This window comes from Venturia canescens, chromosome 7 (assembly GCF_019457755.1).
Source record: "Venturia canescens isolate UGA chromosome 7, ASM1945775v1, whole genome shotgun sequence".
In the NCBI taxonomy this organism is placed as follows: Eukaryota; Metazoa; Arthropoda; class Insecta; order Hymenoptera; family Ichneumonidae; genus Venturia; species Venturia canescens.
Genome location: NC_057427.1, coordinates 8557197 through 8576123, shown reverse-complemented (window position 1 = coordinate 8576123; position 18927 = coordinate 8557197). Strand labels below are relative to the sequence as shown.

At 40.9% G+C, this 18927-nt stretch overlaps 1 protein-coding gene across 6 annotated transcripts in view; it reads right to left on the bottom strand.

Moving 5' to 3' along the window:
- Positions 1-18665, bottom strand: part of ssp3 (short spindle 3) — a 35574-nt gene extending 16909 nt beyond the window's left edge. For 4 of the 6 annotated variants that reach the window (XR_006261494.1, XR_006261493.1, XR_006261495.1 and 1 more), the window contains exons 1-10: positions 18465-18663; positions 17620-17842; positions 15480-17313; positions 14696-15176; positions 14366-14548; positions 14030-14281; positions 13261-13713; positions 13046-13155; positions 12682-12805; positions 7568-7731 (exon numbers count right to left, since the gene is read on the bottom strand). Coding sequence is in view for 3 of the 6 variants with exons in the window: in XM_043423243.1 (XP_043279178.1) it covers positions 7568-7731; positions 12682-12805; positions 13046-13155; positions 13261-13713; positions 14030-14281; positions 14366-14548; positions 14696-15176; positions 15480-17313; positions 17620-17830 (3812 nt within the window). In the remaining 3 variants the exon portion in view is untranslated. Of the gene's footprint in view, positions 1-3195; positions 7440-7567; positions 7732-12681; positions 12806-13045; positions 13156-13260; positions 13714-14029; positions 14282-14365; positions 14549-14695; positions 15177-15479; positions 17314-17619; positions 17843-18464 lie in introns of those variants that run through there. The other 2 variants (XM_043423245.1, XM_043423244.1) reach the window with 2 other exon arrangements.
- Positions 18666-18927: the final 262 nt, after the last annotated feature.

The following is an 18927-nucleotide window of genomic DNA, read 5'->3' as shown; positions in this document are numbered from 1 at the left end:
CTTTCCCAGAGCAATTGCAATTAGTCGTATAAATAATTGATATTTTTTCATCTCCTCCTCGATATAGCGCATCCGAAATTTCATCACTAGCTTTTCTACCCGCACACTCGCGTGATATATTGCGGCCTCGATGAATTACCAAGTCTACGAGAATCTCCATGTTTAATAGTCGCTCATAGGACACGAGAGGATTCAAACGTGTGTTAGCACTTTGCGCCACTGTCAATATAATTATCGAGCGATTTTGGATGAACGGTTCAGTGCGAGATTTGATAGATATTTGGAGGACAGCACACACGTCGATTCGTCCAATTTGAGGGAAAGCGTATAGGGAAAGAGGAAAAAGCACGCAGAAATGCGAGTCTTGGCTGTCAGAATTACCGGCTCCGCGTTTTCACGTCGATTTCTCTGAATATTTCAAGAGAAAAATATTATTTCTCTCAATACAAAGTTGGAGATGAAGTTTTTAGGGGAATATGGAACGTTTCGGAATGTCAGAGGGAAGAGAAGGGGATGGAAAATGTAGAAAAAGAGGGTGAGAAAACGAGGCTGCAACGATCACTCGTAAATCATAAGGAATTTCAAGTTTTCGGTGTTTACCAAAAAGTCTAATGTTCCACAAACGAGGAGGAAATGAGAGTTTCTCGATGGTCCGTGAAGCACAGCGAAACATTTCTCATCGCCCAATGGGAACAGAAGCACCCGGAATCTATTATTGTACAGCACGCGAGTGCAAAATAGTATTGTCGCCCCGCTCGCTGTACCGCCTGATCAAATACTTGGCGACTCTCGTGATTTTCCCCTCAGTTAATATCCATATGGATGATGTAGCCTGCCAACTCTCGTTCCGTCACTCCCGCGCGTATTCGCGTCATTGAAAGTGTCACTGACGATTATCCGCGTCTCGTTATTTTGACGTGATCGGATATTTATTTGTTTCTCCTATTCGCTGACGTGGAAGATTCGCTGTTTGAAAAATCAGCGGGCGTGTTGTACCAGCGAGATTAAACGGAACGAAATTCGCGGGAGATTATATCAATTTGAGTTTTGACGAATCGATCGAATTGAGGCTTTTCGTCGCTCCGAACGACTCGAAAAGCATATCGTACATCAACGTGTCCCGTTGCTATTAGACGGTAAATAAACGAGCGCGGCTCCGTCCAAGGTACGGTTTACCGACGACTCGCGTTACTCCGCAGCAACAGTTAAAAATCCCGAATCACCGCGCACCGGGCGAGCACGCAGCTGAGCGTCGAAAAAGCATGTGGCCGCCTCGCGATTATGCTGAAACAGCCGTTGACGTAAATCCTCCAATTCGTTGTCTATTATTTCAAATATTGTGTTCCCATTCACGCTGACACTTGGTTCAGCAATGACGAATTATTCGACATCATGGTTCGATCGAAGATACCGAAAGCTCATAATTCCGGCTCACGTTTCATGGGAAGGGTTTGAAAATATGTTAAAATTAGTAGGAGACGTTGAAGAATAGCTCTGGAAACGTCGATCCGCCTCGATTTTCAAACAAACTGACACACGCTCGGACGAGCCGCAGCGAGAAAGTGAAATTCAAAAGAAAAAACAATAAAGTACGTTGAACAAAAGCACAAAAGAATTCTGACCACTGTCTCTGCTCGCCCGACGAAAAGGGCTGCGCGGGAGCTTCGTCAAAGCGGAAAAAATCAAAGAATCCCTTTCCACAAAAGTTTTTACCTCGCGCGCTTACATCTTTCGGGCTTTTTCATCGACGCTTTATCCTTTTTCGGTACCACTCCGCTTTCCTTTGCCACTTTTGTCATGATGACAAGAAAGCAGAGTGTTGCTCCGGAGCACAGCTCCGGAAAGGTTTCGAGTCGAGTTTTGGATCACGGCGAGTACAGTGGAACTGTAAAAATTGTAAATTCGCTAAAAACATGACGAGAAGAACGAGCGGAGAGAGGAAAAAGGGGCAAAGTCGACGGAAAAGTCGCGAAAAGGAAAACTAAGAAAATGAGAAAACAGAGAGAAGGCGAAATTGGAGTCGAAAAGGGACGCTCGACGAGAGCGCGAGGGACATTCGAAAAAGGGAAGAGGACCAAAACGCGCGCGAATGACTGGAGCACAGAGGGTCTCGAAATAGGGGACACGCTGCTTTCTCCCGCAACCCCAGAGTTTAGGGTGAATTTGGCCAGCGAGAGAAGAGTCCATTAGCAGATTACGTACACTGGCTCACTCGCGCATTCGACTTTCCTCCCTTCGCCGGCGAGCGAAGCCGCGCGGCGCGGGCCACCCTCCGACTCACTTTTTTCCCTGCTTTTTCTTTCGTACCTCGGCACTCTCCATCTCGCTCGTTCGCACGCAACACCATCTTTTTTCTTGACTCCCACACTCGTTTCTTTTCTTCCTTTATTTTTCAGCCTCTTCTCCACCCCCTCGGCAAGTTTTATTTTTCAACGTATTTACGCTACGCGTATGTACGCGCACGGCGAACCTACGCGCGAGAAATCCTGCGTGTGCATGCGGCTGGTAAGAAAAGAAACGATTTCCGAACAGCTTCCATTACTCGCTCTCGTTCTTCCTTTTTTCCCTCACGTTTTTACTACGAAAAGGAAAACACGACTCTCGACGCTTCGTTCAACTCTTTCTTGCCACAAACGTGCTGGTATTCGGAGTCACTAAATTCACGCGGCAAGTCATTCGACGAAGAGTTTTGGGCACGAGCGATCGGGGGGCTTTTGAATTTCGATCGAAAATACAAAATCACGAGGAAATTTCGGAAACGAATAAATCAATGGGAGCTAAATCCTCACGCGAAAGGCATGAAACGCTTTTTCTATTTTACTACTCCTCATGCCGGCCGAACTCGACGTGAAAAGGGAAGCTTTTACGTCAAGACGAAATTGTATTACCGGATCAAACAGCATGGCATCAATATTAATAAAATATATTTCGTGTTCCTTAAAAGCAGCGGCTAGAGGACGCGGAGAGGGGTGAGTGGAAAAAAAAACTGGAAGCAATTTCATTTTCATATACGTATTGATATAAAGGAACCCGTTTCTATCCTGCTAACCTCGTTTCTCCCTCGATTCTGATTTAATCACGTACTACGTAACTGACGCGCGGAGCCCTTTCATTCTCGTAATAAGCTACGCGCAAGCAGACCGACTCCTGTTCACAGGGCCTCGAAAGGATACGCAAAAATGCACGTTGCGATTGAAAAATCGTGAATTTTTTCAAGTACTCGAACGTCGCGAAGGCGGACAACGAAAATAGCAGCAGAATCAAGGGAACTCAAATTGGAGGAATTCTCCATCGAGAGGTGGAACAAAAATGATGAATTTACTTTCTCATTTTTTTCAATCACTTTTGCAACTTTTTTTATAATCCTCCATCGGAGAGATGCGAATCTCTTGAAAAATTCTCCGAGAGGTTGGCCAAAAAATGAAACGAAATCGCGTTCATCGATACGATTTAATTTTCGGGATAAATTGCTGCGATTTCGTTTTTTTAATACTTCGGCTCTCGAATTGTTATCACTGCCCAAAATTACGTGGTAGATTTTCACTCTCGTTTTGTTATAAAATCAAATTGTTGAGAAAAGAACTAAAAAACTGTTTCAACGGACATTGGACGGCTGAAATTTCCCGTTTTTCTGGGCACCATTTGAAATCTCTGTAGTAAAGACACAATATCGAAAATAAATAATTGAGAGAAACGGAGGTAAGAGGACAAAGGGGCGTTACGATGGGCGAGAGAAAAAGGAATCCGCAGCGAGGGTTTCTTCCTCGAGAAGGGTCGTTGTCTCACGTCTGTCAGAGTCTACGAATCCTGTCGTCGGTTCCTTATGCCCAAAGCTTACTTGATCCGATATTAATCGAGATCGCTCCAAGAGGACTTTAAGGATTTTGCGAATGAATTATAACCGCTGGGATCGCGAAATAAGAGAGTGAAAAAGGGGCCAAGATTTTCACTCTTCGTCGATTTTGTTTGCCTACTTAATTCGTGATAATCGATACGAACGATTAAGTCGAAGCCTCGATCGACTCCCCGCTACTTCTATGAAAAGACGAAATAAAAAATAAGCGAATAAAGCGATGTTCAACTTCTACCTTAAACCGTTCTTTGTCTGAACGGTTTCCACTTATTTCGACGCTCGGATTCAATATGCGCACGTTGTTGAAACAAATCTTTCAGATTATTTCAAATCTGTCGATGTAATAGGAGTTTCATTTACGGTGCATGTTCACCGAGTCTCATTCATTTATTCCATGCCACGGTGTCCGTGACGTGGAATAAGTGACCCCGAAGAACGTTGGTGCTCCGAGCCCATGGATATTCGTATCGTGGACTGTTCGTAAATGCACGGTATCGGGGGCTTATAACGAATGTAAATCTGCTTGAAGCCCCGTTTAAAAATGGGGTCATTAAATATTTGTATGCCGTCAAAAAATGTTTGAAAATATTCGAACGAAAGATTCGATGATTTTTCAAATGGCGCAACGATAAGCGAGAATTTCGAGTGAAGTTTTTTATTTCATTCGAAATATCGGATGACACGTGATTTTCGAAAAGTGAAAAACGAAAGTATAATCGAGCAGAAATTCTCAGGAGTTTTGTCCACGTTTCTGCTGGTTCATTTGTCCCTTGCAAGCCTCGGTATTCGAGTACGTAGAACAAGCAAAGATCAAGATTGCTTGACGATGGCTTTCCTCGTCGAGAAACGCTGCAACAATTATTCAGCGTGATACTTCTTCGAGCCCTGCTCGGATTATCGCGACTACGAACTAATTTCCGGACCCCCCCGTTTCGTCGGCGAAGAAAACGTGCCCGAAGCGCTCAAAAGTGGAGTTTCAGCGAGACGAGAACGAGGCTTTTCGAATGTCAAAGCTTTTCGAAACTGATTTGGGGAAAAAGCTCGATCGTCGAATTCCCAAAATCGATTCCCTTCCCCGGGAACGATTTTACAACGTATCGGCAGCTCGAACGGGTTTTAATTTTTCAGTCGCTCTCCCGGGATGCTGGAAGCCCCGGGTAAATCTATTCGAGAGGGAAAAAACGTTTATTCGCACTTTCGAAAGTCCATGTATCGTCGAGTAACGTACAAACAAGCAACCCAAACAAGCTGGGAAGTGCTTCTCAAAATCACAGGCAACGAACGCGCGGCTAGTGATAAGGATTAATGGTTCTCGATGGGAGGTCAAACAAAAAGCCTTGTTATCGTTCGTTATCTCAATTGACCAAAAGTCCATCTGGCTCGTTTGCAAACCTGGCAAAAGGCTCGATCGAACAATCTGTAAAGTTTGATCGCGAGCGTTTAAGTTTTGAAAATATGCTGTCTTCCTCAAAGTGACCCTCAAAAACCCTCAAAAAAGAAGCTATTTTAGGAACATTTTCAAAAAAAACCTCCACATTTTCATAGACGGCGAAACCAGTCGGAATAATTGCATTCGAATCGAATGCGACACCCGAAGGAGTACGATGGTCCGAAAAATTCCTAAAAAAAAAGGGAATTTCCATCGGAAAATAACTCGATCGTCACGAAAGCGGAAACAAAGAGGAGGAAGCTTTTTTCTACTCGCGGACTAAACGAGGATGGAAAAAAAAGGAAATAAAATAGAATGGCTGCGTGAGAGGGTGGGGAGCGTGAAGGATTTGGAAATCCAGACGCACAGTGCAGGGCGAAATGATCGATAGAATCGAGGCGTATGGAGAGTTCTTTGGATTTTTTTTCTTTTTTTTTTTTTATATATATATAACTCTCACCTTTTGTATATTTTCAACGCTTTCCTATGCTTTGTTCAATACGTTTAAATCTATATATACAAGGTACGAGGATAAAGAACCGGTGTAATCGCGCTAAGTAAAAGCGATGACTGGTTACTTTACATCGGCAGGAAATTAATCATAATATCGCGAGCAACCCCGTTTTTCTCCCGGCTGCGATGGGCACACACGAACCTCCAGTTCGATAGCTCGATATAACCGAAGTTTCACGCGCCCTTTCCGCTTAGCGTCTAATGATGGACACTATACAAATGCCACGTCTTCCAAACGCGTATAGAAAAATAGGAATGAAAAATCGTATCGTCGATCTCGCCTCAATGCCCCGAAGGGGGCTCGGACTAATTCGATCGAATTTCAAAATCACCCAAAAACTTTGATTATCCTGCAATCTGCGGTCTCGCGTTCCCATCCCTCGAACTGAAAGCATTTTTCTTTGCGTACTCACTTGACTCGATTCATGAGGCATCGCGAGGTGAAAAACTCGGGGGATCGAATTTTATAGGGAATTCGATAGAATTTTTCAGCCTTTGGAGTTAAGGAAGATGACGCGTTACTCGTGACTCAAAAAAGCAACTGAACTTTTTTGCTCTTTTCATCATGATCAATGAAACGATGAAAATTTACTCTCGCAATTATTAAAATTACGTGTAACTTATTTGTTGAGATTGATCAATTTTTAATGTTATGGTCGCGGTTAAAATAGCTTTCGTAGTAAAATTGTCAAGAAAATTGTGACAAGAGCTGTTCTCTACTTATATGCGTATGCGTATCTATATTTTGAACCAGCTGGCTCCACGGTTATGTCAAATCTTCCACCGTTTGTGTCGTTATTACTCGTTAACCTCGAATAAGTGTTTTTATTTCTCCCCTCCCGAGTGATTTTCACCTATTTCATTAAATCGAAATGGTCGCACAGGAAGTGTGCCTGCCACAAGAGCCTACGTATGACCCTTAAAAAAATGTGATTTTCGTAAATCGTTTTCTCGACGACTGGACGGTAGATCCTATAATAATTCCGGGAATAAATGCACGGTCTATATTTCTAGCATGTTTCAAAATTTCAACTCTCAAAGTTGGAGTTTTCAATTTCCACTAGATTCGCGCGAACTTGCTTAACTGATGAGGGAAACGACTTTGAATGATAATAAATGGAGAATTTTCAGGAGGAAAAAGTATGAAATAATGAAAAATACGGAAATGCAACGAAGCGAAATGTAGCTCGGCGTGACAAACGTCGTTGTGTAGTGAAGGGTTGGAATGACTTATCGAGAGGAAAAGAAAGAGAGGAATTGAAAGAATAGCAAGGTTCTGGGAGGTCCTCGGCTCAGAGGAAGTTGACCCAGGTGTGTCGCGTCTAGCGAGTCTCTCGGTAGTGAGATCGGCGGCTACCGTCAATCCGACGGCTAAGATCTCGCGGATGAGAGCTCGTCGGTGTGTGTACCAACGAGCAGTTCAAACAGAGACTGTTTCTCGTCACCGCCGACGGGGAACGAATAGCCAAAGTATTGAGTTACGGAGGGAAACTGTACGAGTTCATACGCAGTTCATCGGTGTGGTCTTCCTTTTTCCGAGAGTATATTTTCGAACTCCATCACGGTGGTCCGTAATCCCATCGTTTAACGAAAATACGTTTTTTCATTATTTTGTTTTCTCTTCTTACGACGCGACTTTCACTGCTGAAATTCATTGGCAAAAACGTTGTTTTAACGAAGAATTAAAAATTTATAAATTATCGAATTTTCGTCATCTTATTCAATCCCTCAAGCATTTGAGTATTTGTTTCCTTCACTCAGATTTGACTTACCCAACGATATCGTGAAGCCGGGACTGAAGAGACTGCTTCTCGAAAGGCACTTCAGGTATGAGGCTGCAAAGCAATTGAATCGTCGCGCTCGTAACAGCTGAATTAACGCTGAGATTTGTAGAGGTTTCCATCGCTTGGGAGTGATCGTCCAGTGCGGTTACAGACTGAAGAAATAAAATACGAAACGATTATTATTGCCGTGAAATCTGTTGAATCGATTTGAGCGTATCGTTTAAAGTACATCAAATTTTATGAACCGCTTTATTTTCTACTGCAATTGGGTACTTTTGTCATTGCTGCGCAGCACTATTTTTCGTAACAATAACTTTGCAACGGTATCTAACGGGGGAAAAAATTTATCGGAGAGTCCAGAAATCGTTTAAAATGAGACGATAGTCTGATCGAAAAAGGGGGGGAACAAAGTGCGCCTCTTTCGAGGGAACTCTCTTCCGGAAAGGCCATTTTTCTTCTGTACAAATTCTCCCGGCGAGCCATTTTTTTCTCAAACATTCAAACGAGTCAAGTATATTTACAAATTCTAGTAAACTCGGCCCTCGCGCTTCTCTTCCTACAACCCCATTCGTTCAATGGACCGGAAATAACGCTACGAGCTCGCGTCATTCAATAATAAAGTCGCAGATCATTGAGCGTTTTATATGAAACAGCTTTTGTGATGGTAGAAAATTAAGTAAAATTTGGATTTTTGGAGAGAAAATGAAAATCGTCGAAATCGGGTTTTTTTTCCAGAATGTAAGAAAAAATATAAAATTTCATGTTCACGATAGATTTCGTAAAATGTAAACGAGAAACGTCAATACTCATTCATAAGAATGCAACGTAAATTTTATGATAACTCGATTTGAAAAATCGTCTTTTTTCATCTGTCTTTCAAGTGCCTAAAACGCCATCCGATTTTAGATTTTTATCGTGGGCTCTGGGTTATTTTGAAATTTAACAAATTATTATAACGTTTGTGCTGGACTTTTATCATTAATTTTGTTAAAATCCTATCCATGGAAGACGGTTTTGTGAAAAAGCAGAAAGTACAAATCTACCGATGGTTAATAGGTCGATGCTGGCGATGAATCCACAATTTTTGTGGCGTTTTTACACTTGTATTATTGCATTCAGCCACGAGACACCAATGACACTCGTTATAACTCATTATTTTCACAAATCTCGTTACTTGATTTTTCGCAGTCGTATTGTTCACTAACGGAGTGACGTTACAAACCGAAACAGCACGGCAGCTAGCTTTTCTGAGCGAAAATTCAAAATTATATATAAAAAATAGTTTTCAAGGCACTTTTCGGTCGTGTTAAATAAAAATAAAAATTCTGCTGGTTCGTTACGATCTCAGGATTAATTTAAAAGAGTTTTCAAAAAATATGCAATACCCTATTGCTAGGCAGTCGATGGAGGAAGATTGGAGCTTAATTTTTGTGATTATTAGTAAACGAAATGAAAGTTTTCATGAAGTTGCGAAAATTGGCTACTTCTGAGGGAAGATTGAGCTCCTCCATTTTGACTCCTTCATCCCTATTACTTCGCGGCGCGACTCTATTGTCTCGGTGGAGTAGAAAGAAAAATCGAGTTTCAAACTAAGAATCAATAATATCGCGAGCGAAAGGAAAAAGAATTGGAATTTTTATATCAAAGACAGTATTTTCTCTCGTAAGCGAAAATGGGGCGGTTGGAAAGGCGTTGAAAGGATCGTGGCAGTACGCCGACGCCTCCGAAAGAGGGCGCTCTCGTTCCTTTGTATCCGCGGCTCTGATGTGTGCTCGCACGGCGCGATGCGCGCTCGCTTTTTGTCAAAATACTCAATGATAATGCACATTTTCGATCGAGCGTTGTTAAAAAGCTCTTCTCCCCATTTTGGCGGCGCAAAGCCTCCTCACAAAAGAATACTCTTCGTGAATAAGAATAAGTTCGCCCGGGTAAACGCGCAACTGCAAAGACAAAAGATCCGATGTAATAAGCAGCAACTTTGAGCTCTGGAGAGTGGTGGGCGCCTTTGAAAATATGAAATCGAGAGAAAGCGAGGAGCGACTCTGGAATAGAGATACATATAAAGCAACGAGAGCGAGGAGGTCGTTGAAACAGAGGGTTAGAGAGTGGGTGAGCTCTCTCTGTCGAAATGGCGATGCGGTACTCGAAGGGTACGTGACAAAAGATTAGGTCGATTCCATCTCGCAACTTGAAACTTTGGGAGAAAGAGCAAAAGAGAGAGAGAAAGAGAGAGAGAGAGAGTTGGAGCAAGAGGAATAGAAAACGAGAAATAAAAAGGATCGGACGTGGAAGGTGAGGCTGAAAAGGGCGAGGACTAACAACGATAGTTTTGCTTTATCGTCGTAGTTTAGTAGCGTTACACGTAGCGGTAGTTTCTGCAACGTACATCAAGTGAAAAAGTGCTAGGCTCGAGCGAGTCTCGAAATATCGTTTTTTTATTTTCCCTTCTCTCCATTGTACGCACACACAGAGGCGCGCTGTGCGAGTTTCAGTAGTGCGCGTGTGCGCTGACGTCACTAAAAGCTCTCTCTCGGTCGCTAATGCATTTGCGGAACGGGACAAGGAGGGCAAGAGGAGGTGAAAGAGAGAAAACAGGCAAAAAGGATAAAGAATGAAAATAAAATACCGCAGTTACGGTGCTAACGCACACGCGCGCCCGCGCGCTACTCCCGACTCCCGAGAACACCCGAGATGGCGCGCGTGTCAATGCGAATGAAAAACACCACGGTATCTATGAGAGCGTGAATAATTGTCGCCTCTCCTCTACACCCTGAAACAACCGCGGGACCGACTGATTTGTGAATCGCTCAATGGAAACAATGGCCCTCGAGAAAATTACGAGACCGTAGCGAGAGAGTGACGAAGTACTCGAAATATGTGACGTATCGACGCAAATGTACCACGGGTTTCATATTTTTTACTTTTTTCTTTACCATCCACACTTCGTATTTCATGACTTTCAGAGTCTTATCATTGTTTATGGAAATAATTCGAAGTACTTTTTACCGCGAAATCCAAACCTAGGGGCGATAGAACTCCAGCAAAACTATCAGCTTTCCGAATCGAGTTCATTGCCAACATTGCTGTTCGCTGTAACATGACGAATCATCGAATTCGAAAGTTACGACACAAACTGGTGGATTATTCGTCGAGGAAATCCCTGAGGCTTTCTCTCCGTTGGAATATTTTGTTCACAGTATTTTCAAGAACCTAAAAACCTTGTCATCGCTCACTAAAAAATAGTTTTTCCTATACCGCTATCCAGATTAGGAAGGGTCAAAAAAATCGACTTTGTTTTTTTTTGGACACAGAAAAACTAGTTCCCAGGCACCTCTGGAAAGTACTCACCAAAAATGAGCTCTTAGTATTAAGGGGAAGAAGCTCCTCATCACGATTTTATATTTTCATTTCAGTCTCATATAAAAATGACCATATCTCATCTTTGATCAATTGTTCAGCCAATCTCGCCGACATATTTTTGTAGGAAATTGAACGCTCTACAAAAAAGGCCTCTTACACTTTTTTCATTGACCTAACCATTTACAGGATATTCGGGGTTAAAGATTGAAGAATTTATTGTAAATGTTTTTTTTTATCTTTAGTTTGGTTACTTACCGAAAAATAATTATTGTCAAAAAAGTAGGGCATAGTTCCGTAGAAAAATAGACGCTCTACAAAAAAGGTCTCTTCGGTTCAATCGATTGCTCTAGCCGTTTAGCATATATTCCTATTCGAATCCCAATGCGTACTGATTTTAACAGTTTTTTTCAATAATATTTTAAATTTACCCATATAATTCATGAATTTCAAGAACATTCACAAAAGTTTGACTCCATTTCGATAGAATAACAGGTTGTTGGGAAACAATTGAAAATTGTGTTGAAAAAAAACATTTCAAAGATCGACGATCCGGAGTCATTTCATATGCGAATAAATTCTTTTGATAGTTTTCGTTCATTTTGGCATTGATTTGAGCATCAGAGGTGACAAAAAAATGTGCCTCGAGATTCTTCATCAGAAAACTTTTTAATGGATCTTCATAATAGAGTTTTCGGGAATTTCGAACGAATTGTGCTTGTTTATAGACCTCGTGAATAGGTAGTTTTCAGAGCTGAACATTCCTGATCGAAAATGTGAAGATAAAAAGAAGAAAAAAAAGGTAAATAATAATCCTCTCGTTCTGCTTATCGTTGGGAGAATTAACGAACGGGACGCGCGAACGAAAATCTCGCGTGTTGCTCGCTCTTATAATCCTTCGTTATATGTTTCGTCACGCATATGAGATCGTGCAAACGAGCCCGAAACCCCGAAAATATGCAAAGGAGTGAAAAAGAATAAAAAAACTAACGAGTTGCTCTCGTCGTGATCCTCTTGCCGAATATTTCGCCAATGTTAATTAATATCAATCGAATCAGCTATAAATTGATTCAACTATTTTCTTGATTTTCGCTTCAGAGAAACTTTTTCTTCATCGTTAGTAATAATGTTTTTCTTGCTTTCTAGTCGACATTTGATAACTCAATGTTCGAAAGATTCGAACTTGGTGATATTGACTCTGAGGATCGATGAAGCTAGTTTTTTCTAAGCAGATGAAAATTATTTAATATGTTTCAAGCCTAAAACTAAAGAGACACGATGCTGTCTTTGAAATTGAAAAATGATCATATGGAAATGGAACAGCAGCGTTTTCACTTGTTTTAAAACAGGAAAGGAAAATTTTTAAAGATTGTTGCTGCATGTTGTCAAAAAAGAATTCTTCGCCGGAGCCAATTAATTAAAAACCATTTTTCACAAAATTGCAGGGGCTTGAATGGATGAATCTTAATTTGGAGAGAAAAAGATGAACGTTTTCAGAAATATGATTTCGAGATTTGATCGATCTTTGTACTAAACTCCGAGAAGAAATTCAAATTTTTGCTTTATTCATCTTTTTCAAGAAAGGACATGATAAAAGAAAATTCAGTCTTTACGACGAATTAAAAGCGGATATTTGTACCCACTTCGAGTCACCTGTTTCGCCATCTAACGTCAGCTCTCCGTACTATCGAATCTCCAGTACCGACTCAGAATCAATATACATATAAACGGAAATAAAAACTCACTTCGAAACGCTGGAGAAGAAGATCCAAAATACCAACGATTTTGTTGCTCAACAAAGTGTTCTCGATGTTGGCATTATGACCGTTGATTGCAGCCTTGTAAACTCGACAGACTAAAACGAGGCTCCTGAAAATGGATGACACAATTTTTGTGAGTCGAACAAATGAAATCACATCAACGAGATACTACCGATTGAGTTTTATGGCAGTTTTAAAAAATTCTATTCTTTGTGTATTCATTGTTCTCGAGGTGAATTTGTAAAGCAAAATATTATTTTCTGAATGTATAACGACGAATGTACAAAGATTTGACTAAAACAAAAATGCGCCTGTCGTAACGTTTGATACGAATTGTTCGCTTACGTACTTATTCGGCAAGTTTTGAGAAGTGTTTTGCACGTTGAGTCCCAAGTTTATTAGACTGAACAACGTGTCAAGTCCGTTCAACGTTCTGAAGGCTTCCTGATCCACGGGAACCTGAAACGTGGATTGAAAACTCAATAAAGTTTCCTCGTTTCATTCAGGCGTGTTTTTCAACTCGAATTTTCAAAATCAAGCGTTTCAAAACATTAGAAAACTCACCGCTTTGAGGAAAGTTCTCGAGAGTTCGCCCAAGCAGCGATCGAGTCTGGCAACAGCGACGCTGGGCCAGACCGTTTTGGCGTGATTAGAAATTAATCTTTCGAGTTCTTTCAAATACTGTCGAAATTTGGCTTTGTTGGGTGATTCGATAGGGACTTGATTGGAAGTAGAATTTTGCGTTTCCCATTCTTGTCCCCTGGCTGACATTCGTTGTTTCAATTTTCTACTTCGCCTCTTCAACGCCTTTTGTTTCTCCCGCGCGACTTTTGTCTCGTCGTTCGTTCCAACGCCGTTTACATTTGAATTCTGCGGTGATGAAACGTCCCTGATTTGAGCTATGTTGAAACGCTGCAGCTCGTCACGGGACGGCTCACGACCGTCGTGCATCTTTTTTACCGCTTCGAGATGGGTTTTCCTTTTCAGGTGGCTCAGCAAACAAACTTCGTTTGGGATCTGTGAATAATAGATTTTTCCATCAAGCGTAAGACTTCTAGTGAAAAAATAATCGCGGTTCGAAACGAGTGTATATCGTTGGTCAAAAGTTTGAGAATAACATTCTCGCTTGAAACTTTTGAACAATCTCGTTCTGTATATCGATCAAGTAATTATCGATTAATCGCTGTGATAATTCAAAAATATTCAATTAAACGAAAATTAAAAGAAAAATGAACGGGAGGGCATCGATTTTCTGTTCAAATTCATTGACAATAGTATTTAAAATTTGTTTTTTAAATAATTTTTAGAAGCGTTTATTTCAATATTCTGTTACCTGAGTGCCGCAAAGCGTGCACTGTTTTTGCGCGGGGTACGATTTGAGACTGGGTGGAACTTCCTCGGACCGCAGGATGGAAGATTCAACAGCCCGTTGACGTATATGCTCAATATTCTCGCCGTGACGTCGAGCCGATTCTTGCTGTTTCTGGGCTATTTTCTTCTGCAATTCTTCCTGATTCGCGAGCTGTGCTGCATGCAGAGCCGACAATCGTTCTTCCCGATCGCGAGCTTTTTCTCGAGCCAATTCCTACAAGATGGTATTTTGTTTGTTAGATGTTTGTTAGACGAAGTCGTAACGATGAACAAAGTGAATAATATAAGAATATTCTACCTGACGTTCTTTTTCTCTCTCTAATTGCATCTTGCCGACTCTTTCTTCGCGTTCTCGTCGCGCCTGTCGCATTTTTTGAATTCTCAATTGTCTATCAGCTTCAATAGCCCGACGACGTTCCTCAGCAGCTGCTTCTTTTGCAGCTTTTTCCTCCTGTCGCCGCTGACGTTCTTCTTGAATTCCCTGTAAATGAATGACAAATGAGAAATTAAGAATGAACAGCAATTGTTTCGCGTAGCTACAAAATCCATTGCGAGTACTTGTTGGCTTTAATTTTTGTGGCATGAGAATGTGAATAAAAGTATTGTTCAAAGAGCGACAATAAAATACCTGAAGACGTTCTTCTTGTTCTTGGCAAAGTGCCATAAAATCGTGCCTTTTGTTTTGCGCTTCGAGTTCATTTATAAAAGCGATTTCTTTCAATTTCGAATCTTCGTCATGAGCTTTTCTAACGATTTCCAACAAGTGCTGAGTGCGATTTTCTTCGGCTCTCTTCAACTTCAGCTCCATCCGTACGCGCTTGTCTTCGATCAATTGATTCTTCGCGCTCTTCACGTCTTCGACTTTATTCAGCAATTCTCGAAGCCTTTGCGACTTTTTGGATAATAAAGTTTGACGCTTGTGCTGGGCACAAGCCTGCTTGGCTTGATAACGACGCAAAGTTTCAGCCAGTGATCGCTTCCTCGAAGGCGACGATAGCTTTTGATGGAGCTCCAGTGCACGACCCGGATGCCGGGCCACTAGATCTTGCAGCTGAGCTAGCGTGTCCATTCTTTCGGATGAGGACATCCCTTCGAGCATGTTTTCGTACCTGGTGACAGAGAAATTTTGGAAAATGACATTGGTGATCTCATAATATGATGAGTAATTTTTAACGTAAAGTTCTCAAAATAATGACTTTTGCAGCTGACGAACGCAGTCTTACTCAACTGGTCCCACCTAGAAACGCATTAGCAAAAAAAAATGTTTCTAGGCGACGAACACGTATACGCTACTGAGTGGATAAACTATGTAAAAAAAAACTATTTCAATTTTCCCAAATTTGAAACAAAGTAGAACAAAGTAATTGGTGAAAAATATTAATTTACGTGAGAAAAGATCGACGTTCTCTTACCGATCTTCGAGACTGATATCATCGTTGTCAGTGAGTTGTTGAACAGATTCAGAATCGTCGATCTCAATGACGGTTTCACCGTCCGTTTCGTCGGTTTCAGTGTCGATATCGATTTCCGTAGATTCCAATTCTAATATTTGTCTCTGTAAGAAAGCTTCCTCGTCGGACAACTGTTGCGATCTTTGTGAATCGGCTTCTTCAGTTTTTCTCTCTTCTTCTAAAATAATTCGTTCCCTCTCCGCTTGCGCGGCCATAAATTGTTGAATCCTTTTTTCCAGCAGTTCAGCCTCGTTTTTAAAAACAGCGGCAATGACGGAAGTCGAATTGGTATCATTGAGGGAATTTGGCACAGAATTTCTAGACTTTCTTTTAGCCTCGTTCTTTGGTGACCTTCTCATTTGTCTCTCGCCCTGTACTTTCTCGACTTCATTGTTACGATTCTTGCCAGCTTTTTGGGTGATGCATTGTTCGCTTGTACGGTCGCAAAATTCCGGGGTGAAAGACGCTGTATTTTTTATTTTTTCACAAGGACTTTCGATAGAAAGAGCTGGAAGAGACGTAGCAGTGCTGGGCTTGTTGAAACGCATTGCCATATTTAAATTGTGAGTGCTCCCGCGTCTCCAGCGACTGCGAACGGTTTGCCAACCGTCCTCGGAAGTGCTGTTTTTTGGTATTTTTTTATCCATTATTTCCGTACTGTTTTTCGTCTCATTCGTTGTCTCCGTGGTGCTCTTGATTTTCTTTGCATTCAAGCTTGGAAAAAGATCCAACCGACGTCTTATATTCGAAAACGTACCGGAACGCGTAGGTTTTCCAGTCGAATGAGTTTCCCGAAGACCAAGAGTAGTTTTGCTTCTCAATATTTTCGGTGTTTCCTGTGACAACGATCCGGTCGAGTAACAAACTCTGGATACTGTCGAATATGCGGGACGGCTCGATTTCACACTAGTTTTCTTTTCCGTACAATTGCCTATTCTGTTCGTCGTAACTTTCGTTATTCCAGAATTCGTTGTGCCGTTCTCGTTCAATTTTTTATCATTCAAGACACGATTATTCGTTTCTCTCCTATCCGAATCCTTGTCGTTTATTTTGTTTTTCAGCGTTTCCAAATCCGACACGGCTCTAGTGCTTTTGCCAATTATTCTTGGGCCTGAGTCTTCTTTCTTCGAGTTTACATTCTCTCGGTCGTTGTTTACTGATTCCACAGCTGTTCCTGATGAAACAACACCTTTCGAGGGTCTATTGTACCTCGACAACGTCGAAAAGTTCTTCGTTTCTCTTATCTGATTCTTCGCAGATGATTTAACGATTGGTTTTTGTTGAACAGCTGTTTTATCTCTGCCTCCACGATCGCTTTCGGTTTCCTTGGCGTTATTGTCACGTTGAGTCGTTCTCGCGCTGTTTGCTCGATTGTCCATTGTTTTCTCGTGAGCAGATTCTTGCAACGCGCTAGAATTACGCTCGTTGTTCAATAGTGCATTTTCGATTGTCGGCAGTTCCAAAGGACATGAACCAGAAATACCCGTTGGACTGGAAAGTTGCCCAGGACTCGTACATTTTGGTACGACAGAAGAATTCCAAGCTCTGCAAGGCGAAGTCTTACGGACCTCCCAGGCGAGTGGGGTACGTCTCAATGGAGGAGGCGAACTCTCGTACGCCCATTTAACCTTGAACCACTCTATCAAATTATGAAAATCCCGAGTATAGTTCTCAAGGACCAAAATCACTTCCTTGCACTCGGATATGTTTTCGTCTTCCTCGCAAGTTTGGTAAATACCATCAACCGCACGCTCCAAATTCCCAAACAGAAAAGCCCAATAACGAGCTTGCAGTTCTGTCAATTATCAATTTTGTTCATTAGAAGGATATTCTCATGTCAAATTCAATGTATCAAATTAATTAGATGTCTTTCGTTATTGAACTTCAGTAAGCGATGAAAAAATTAGTCCAAACACTGTCAGGGTCGTGGAAAGGAAATTTTGAGTAGTACAAAGCTCAATTCGAGAAACTTTCACACTCACTTTTTTAAAATGTTTTAAATGAAATTAATTAAAATGATAAAACATTTGTCAATCTTATGTCCCACATATTCTCTTTGCTACCATTGAGTTAGATTTCATTATTTTTAGAATTCTCATACCAGATTTTTTGTCACGTCCTGTTGAAGCTGATCGCACTCTGGATGAATTTTTCATTGACCTTTTGATTGAGGCGATTCTTGCTACTCTTGGTATACTCGGTGGTTTTCGTGTTATTCTTTCTACATTATTAGTACCAACTGGGACATTGAAAACCACTAAATTGCGAGCGGTTCGTCCTTCCTCCTGTATCAAGAGTCTAACGTCACTCATTTTTTCATTTATCTGAAAAATGGACCCATTTTTGTCAATTTTTTGTAACGAAAAAGTGTATTACAAGAACTTTTGTTTACACAAATAATTTTACAATTTCATAAAAATAAAATACGATTGGCTGTTAACTACAAAATCCATGTGCATGGGTATTCCATCAAAAGCAAAAATAAAATAATATCTTGAAGTTACAAAAAAAAACCTTGATGGTTACACGAGTGTCAAAAAAATAACGTTGAGAAAAAAAATTTTATCAACCTAGAATTAGATGATGAGAAACTTCTGTGAGAACTACAAAATCCACGGAGATATTTCGAAAAGTTTGAAGAATTAAAGGTTGGGAAAACATGGTAATATATTATGCAAAATACAAACGAATCGATTTGGATATGTGTGTATAAATATATAGCGATGTAAACACGAATAGACCGTTGATGGAAAAGAATAACTTTTCGACGAGGCAATAAAAGCCGCATTATTATTGTAATCCCGTATCGTATGAAAACGTCACCGTGAAGCTTCATTTTTGACAGAAGTCAGATGGGGAAAGATGAAGTAGAAAAAAAAGAAAAATGAGGAAAACCGCATTGCGTCTCAACAATCACGATTGTTGTTGCAACAATGCGTCACTTACCTGTTCGAAAACTATAATGAATAATATGCCTTAATTCTTAATTCCTGTAATCGTACTATCTTAATCACGTGACGAATTCTCGTGTTTCCAAAAGAGAACAACAGAATCAATTTTTTTGCCGGTAGACGATTGATCGACTGACATTTTCGCGACTACCCCAAATAGACAGATGGCATTTGTGCTTCGCCTCTCGAAAGCTCGAAAAACTCAAAACACATACACATACACATATAAAACACTTTGTATAAGTTACTAGTGTCATAATAAATTTTTGCCACCAAAAAATTGGTAACTCTGTGCAAATAGCAGCGGGAAAGATTGAAAAAAAATTATTTTTATACATTCAATTCCGCAGTTCTGATTCATTCGGATCGAATAAAATATTCATAAGCTCAAACAACGAAAGTCTTTTTTAATATTTTCTTGAACCCTAACAAAAGACGTGAACAAAGTAGGAAATTCT